The sequence below is a fragment of the Clarias gariepinus genome, chromosome 27 (assembly GCF_024256425.1).
Source record: "Clarias gariepinus isolate MV-2021 ecotype Netherlands chromosome 27, CGAR_prim_01v2, whole genome shotgun sequence".
NCBI lineage: Eukaryota > Metazoa > Chordata > Actinopteri > Siluriformes > Clariidae > Clarias > Clarias gariepinus.
Window position 1 is genome coordinate 23505001 of NC_071126.1, and position 6467 is coordinate 23511467.

At 40.4% G+C, this 6467-nt stretch overlaps 1 protein-coding gene across 1 annotated transcript in view; it reads left to right on the forward strand.

Annotated features, from left to right (window-relative positions):
- glrx5 (glutaredoxin 5 homolog (S. cerevisiae)) overlaps positions 1-5911 on the forward strand; it is an 8633-nt gene extending 2722 nt beyond the window's left edge. Inside the window, exon 2 of the mRNA XM_053488687.1 lies at positions 5453-5911. Within this exon, the coding sequence (XP_053344662.1) occupies positions 5453-5625 (173 nt within the window). The 3' untranslated portion in view covers positions 5626-5911. The remainder of the gene's footprint in view (positions 1-5452) is intronic.
- Positions 5912-6467: the final 556 nt, after the last annotated feature.

The following is a 6467-nucleotide window of genomic DNA, read 5'->3' on the forward strand; positions in this document are numbered from 1 at the left end:
GAATAATCAGCTTAATTTACACGGTGTGAATAATCAGCTTAATTTACACGGTGTGAATAACAGTAGAATATTACATTTAGTGATTGTTGTGATTTTCAGCGAATGCAAATAATAGTACATTAGCTTTTTGCATTTATACAGTTTTTTTTATAGTCCACTACAAAGTTAACTTGTAATTTACTGTAGTTTTACTTATGCATACATCATTTTATTATACAAAATTACATTATTTTAGCTGTTTGTCTTATCAACTGAATATATCAGTGTATTTTTTAACTATATATATATATATATATATATATATATATATATATACTGTATATATTATATACTACATTTCATTTAAGGTTTAAAATGTCCAAATTAAACATTATTAACTCTATATGTGGCTTTTGCATTTTTTAAAGTTTATTTTTATACATAAATAATACCCTGATTTATGTTTTTTTAAAATAGTTACAAGCGAAATATCTAATGAAAGAAGCGGTTAGGTTTTATTCGATTAATCGAAAATATAATCGCCCAACTAATCGATTATCAAAATAATCGTTAGTTGCAGCCCTATGTGTCACATTTAATAATCTACTATAAACAGGGAGTGTGACGATGAAAGAAGGACAACTTAGTGTAAACAAGGCATCAGATACTTAACCTTACAGAATGTGATTTCTTTGTATTAATAAGTAAGACAGAGAGTTCTGCTGTACAGACACACACACACACACACACACACACACACTGAGTGTCCTGCGCTGGCTGCCAACATGGAGCTCAGACACAAGGTCAGTGCATGGCTGTTAGAGCTCGTTTACACGCCCACAAAGACATTTAATCTACATTAATAGATTCTCCTCCCCCTCACCCCTGACCTTTGTTTCTCCCGCCAGACTATTTCTCTGCTGGTTTTCTTCACACTATTTATATTTTATACCCAGGAACTGGCGGAGGAACAGAGTGATTAACTCTCAGCTCGTTATCCGGATTAAACCTGCGATTAAATCCAGAGGGAATGTCGGAGTAAAGTTACTTAACACACTGAGAAACGCTTCAGAAGCGGATTTATTAGCCAGGTCTATAAACACACACACACACACACACACACACACACACACACACAACGTGACTCTCAGGTTCATGAAGACAATGTACTTAGTATGTACAGACTGTACACTAGTGGTTTTGGATACCTCCGTACCGATCCTGTTCATATTGTGATACTTGATATGTTACATCTATTTTTCTGATTAATATTTAAAAATAATAAAGTTGAGATAGCTTTATTAAAGTTTTATACCTTCAATGACTTTACAACTGAATTTAAACATGCGTAATTAATTGTAGCGCGTTCCTTATAACGTCTGTTTTCTCACTTTAAATTCGAGCGCTGAATTTAAACACTACAAACCTCAAATAGAAGAGTTTAACATTTAGATAGTTGAAGTTACATTGTTGCTGAGCAGCGTGTATCTCTGCTACACCATCCACATTCGTAATTATTATTCCTTAACAAATTTAGCAAATAAGTCAACAAACTCAATTTGACCACGATGGAGTTTTGAGTCCGTGTGTTGACGAACACAGCGCCGGCGGTTCCGTAGGACTTGTGTAAGTGTGTAATGAGTGGGGTTCGAGACTAATCCGCTCACAGAGTCTGGAGGAAACGTCAGGTCTGACCGCTGTGTCTTTATTATATGATGGAGTCCATGTGGAAAGGAATTGTGGTACGGAATCGATTTTATCTCTGCACACTTTAGAGAAGGTCTGTGGAGATCTGTGGAAGTGAAGTCGGGATGTGAAGAACCTGTTGTTGGTTGTGTAGGAGACAGGCAGCAGATCTTCACCCAGATCCTGATCCGATGTTCATGAGGAAGCTCCTTTCAGACCTGCGCTCCCTTTATTATTAATGTGAAGGTCTCGGCTTCATGTCAGTATAAGGACCTGGACCCTGGAAATGTCCCTCAGGCGTCGGTACTCCTGGTAGACCTGGTACTGTTTACAGAGCTCGGTCAGTGCCTGAGACTGTTCTGGTCCCTCCGTACTGGGGTAGGACACTTTTCCATATAACACACAGGAAGTGAGGCTTCGTAATCTGCAGAGTTTTATTCAGAACCTGATGAAGAACAGCCCTGAACCAACACTAACACCTGAACAGATGGAGATCAGAGGTCGCTGCTCTCTCACTTTTCAGCATTCGCCTTTCTGTGTGTGATCTCGTGAGAAAGTTCCACAGCTCTCTCTCTCAGAGACGCGTCCGGGCGTGTCCGAGTGCCTGAGTGTAAACGTGAAGCCCTGAGGAGCGTTCGAGTGAACCTGAGTGAAGTCTGAAGTGCAGAAAGACGCCTCTGTGATCAAACAGAAGAATAAATCCAGCAGCGTGACGCATCTCTTATTTACTGAGACTTAACTTCTAAAGACGGTGGGAAAAAAATCAACTGTTACGCATCACGTGTGTGTGTGTGTGTGTGTGTGTGTGAAGCTTCATTAATGACTCCAAAAGCAATTTTAAAAATAAAAAAAAAATGTATACACACGTTTGCATTTGAGGTGAAACATTTCTGCATTTCCACTGTAATCCTACAGGTGGTGCACTCCAAACTAGTCACAGATGTACAGGCAGTCCAGCGCTGAGTGTGGGAGTGTGGGAGTGTGGGAGTGTGGGAGTGTGGGAGTGTGGGAGTGTGGGAGTGTGGGAGTGTCTGATTATTTGAGCATTTTGTTTAAAATTGTAGCAAAATCTAAAAAGAAGGGGGGGGGGTGTGGATGTTAAAATATAAAATGGTGACCCTGGGATGGTATCGGCTCTGAGGTCTCGTGATCACGTGGTGTCGGGACGTCCCTGCTGACTCAGTGTGAGGACTCGAGTGTGTAATACCGCCACCTACTGGACTGGAGTGTGGAGCGGATGATTCTAGTTTTTTTTAACAATACACCAGACCCAGAACAGAGTATCAGAGTGTGTGTGTGTGTGTATGAGAGAAAGATATCAGAGCATCACTCGGCTCTGATGTTGAGGTTTGTGATGTTTAACGTGTCAAGCTGCTGTATTTATCATCACTGCTGCTGAATTAGATCAGAGTATACACCTGATCAAGTCTGAGTTTAAAACACACACACACACACCCACCTGGGTTAGATCAGACATGTCCAGATAGCAGGCATAGAATCCGACTCCAGAGATCAGACTCGTGACCACCGTGGCGCGCGCGTGTGTGTGTGTGTGTGTCCACTGAGATCAGACAGCTGTAGTGATCAGACTCAGATACACGGTGCAGGAGAGCCGGTAGATTAGACTGGTGTTTAAATTGGGTTCAGTTAAAGAAGCAGAATCAAGCGATCACCCGGATTCATTCAGACTAGTGCATGTGTGACAGTTTTTTTTTTCGTGTGTGTGTGTCCGTCCTTAACACTGCACTCTTTGCTAATCTGATGGCGGGTTAGTGGGCGTGGCCTGGCTTGTTTATCAGCTGTGGACAGATGTGGGCAAGCGTTTAACACACAGACACACACACACACACACACACACACACAGCCTTGTTCACATGTCTACACCCCCCCCCCATTAAACCGTTTCTGTATTGAATTAATAATACAGTGGAACCTCGGATTACGAGCATAATTCGTTCCGGAAGTAGGCTCGTATTCCAAAACACTTGTAAACCAAATGTAATTTTCCCATAAGAAATAATGGAATCTTAAATTATTCGTTTTACAGCCCAAAAAAATTAATACATAAAAATAATTAATATAAAAAAATAATAAGTAAAAATAAAACAAATTAACCTGCACGTTACCTTTCAAAAAAGTTAAAAATAAATTCCGGCAGATATTTGTGCATGCAGGCGCTGTGTATGTGTGTGTGAGGCTAGAGTAAGTGGAGACTCTTGCTTTCAGCCCCTCCTGTCTCCCTTTTCTTATCTTACTCATTAAAACTTTCTTCTCTCGTTTAAACTCACACACACATTAACGGAAAGACTGTTGTTCTGTTCTGAATTATTAAAGCTTCTCCGCTTTTTTTTATGTTGCTCGGCAGGTTATAGTACAAACTTTCGGGTGGATCCTGCACTTAAATCTAACAAAAAAAAACTACTGAAGAACAAAACTCAGGCTCTATATCGTAGCTTAAATCTCACATTCGCGTTCACACACACCGGACTGCATTACCCATAATGCATCTCTCGCACTGGACTACACTTCCGTAAACAGAGGTCATAAATCAACGTCTCTCTCCCGCTACACTGTTTTATCAAAAAAAAAAAAAAAAAATGCTAGAAACATCGCTAATGACACTCGTGTGAGCGCAAACTAACAGAATCACTGCTGTAAAGTAAAACAAACAAACAAATGACCCAGCATCTTACCTCTGAAAAGATTTGCGACAAAGTTTCTCCGGAGAGCAGTGTGTGTGTCTCTGGCCTTCATTTCTGTGCGCGCGTGTGTGTTTGTGAATGAGGGTTTCACACACACACACACACAACCGGCACAGTGTCTAATTACGCTTTCGCGCGCGCGCGCACACACACACACACACACACACCGCGATGTAGAAGAAAATAGATTTTTAATCTCTGTATTGAGAATTTCTTTTGCCTTAAGAAATATGTATGAGAAACAGCACACGCGCTGTACATACGCGCTTCCAAACACATAATAAAATGTTTCACACATTTTCACACATGTGGTCACAGTGTTATAGTAAACAGTACACGCGTGCACAGATGTTGATTATACCAGTAAGAGACGAGCACTAAGACCCAGCAGGGGAGACGATTCCGCAGTGCAAGAGAGAGAAAAACTGTTGGCTCAGTTGTGATCACGTGATGCTCGGCGTCTAAACAAGAAGCGCATGCGTAAAACATGATACTTGGTGCTCGTAAACCAAGAAAATGCTTGTTTTTCAAGTAAAATTTTATTAAAAATCTTTGCTCGTCTTGCAGAACACTCGTAATCCGAGGTTCCACTGTATAATGATGATGTGTGTGTGTGGTAGGCCTTGTTCACACAGTTGTTAAAATCGATAGTTTTTCTGGCGTTTGTTGCGTCCGGTGAGCGCGGCGGATCAAAATTTTTCTTGGCATTTAAATCCCAACGAACACAAGAAAAAACGCTTGTAGTGTGTTTTCTTCGCTTTCATTTTACGCTTCGAAGGACCGGATATATCCCATGATCGTACATGATACACATAGGGAAATGCAGGGAAAAAGCTAAATAAAATGTCGGAGGAAGTTGATCCAGACAATCAAAAGTGGAAACTGACATCCGACAGTAATTGAAAAACTTCCGCGGAAATTTTTGCATTTCTTCATGAACCACTAAAAAACTTCCTTTAATCCGACGTTGTGCAGTCAGAGGGTGAACCCAGTAGCGGCTGTGATTCTTATCTACGTCGCGTCTGTCTGTCTGTCTGTTGTGTGTGAGGTGAATCACTGATGTGTGTGTGTGTGTGTTTGTGCAGGTGTGAAGGCGTTCTCCAACTGGCCCACGATCCCTCAGGTGTTCTTTAACGGGGAGTTTGTGGGTGGATGTGACATCCTGCTGCAGATGCATCAGAGCGGAGACCTGGTGGAGGAGCTGGAGAAACTGGGCATCAGATCGGCCCTGCTCGACACACACACACCCGCCCATTAGAGGGAGTCAGAGAGAGAGAGAGAGAGAGAGTGTGTGTGTAAGGTCCATCACCTCGTAGCAGCTCCAGTTCACACCTGTGACTTTTTTTTAATCAATGACAAACACTGATGTGTGTGTGTGTGTGCGCGTGCGTGTAAGAGAGTTTGTGCGTTCAAGCTGCCTAATCGTGTGTCTGAACTTTATTAATGAAATACACTCAGTTGCCTTAAAGTTGTCTGATTCTCTAAATGTAGAAATGAATGAAATATGAAAGAAGTCAAATAAAATGTATTTAGAAAAAAACTTTTTGTCTGTCAGTGTTAAAATGAGAATCTCTGAAACATGAGATGATTATTTACATAGTGTGTGTGTCTGTGTGTGTATTAACACACAGGTCTGTAACTCTACAGTCACTTTAATATTATTGAATGCATAAATTATATTTAAATTATAAATAATAAAAAATATAACAGCAGATTTATTTAAGCAGTACTACAACAAGCATTTTAATAATTAAAAAAACTAATAAACATTTTTTGTTTTGTCTGTGCAGTTCCTCTGATCACCACTAGTCAGTCAGTCCCCATTGAGTCCCATCTTAAAATGTCCAACTTAACAACAGAAATAAACCTGTTTACAGTTAAACCCTTCAGAGGAGGGGGGGCTGGGAAAAGTGTAAATTACTTAATTTTTCCAGCAGGGGGCGCTGTGCGATTGTTTAGAGCTGTGATTAAACACATCATTGGCAGTAAATATTGCTAGCTGCTCTGTAAAGTCACTTATTTCTTATTAAATAAAAAAAAACAACTCTGATAAAGTGAGTTTTACTTAAAATAACATTTATAGGACAGTGTGTGTAAATG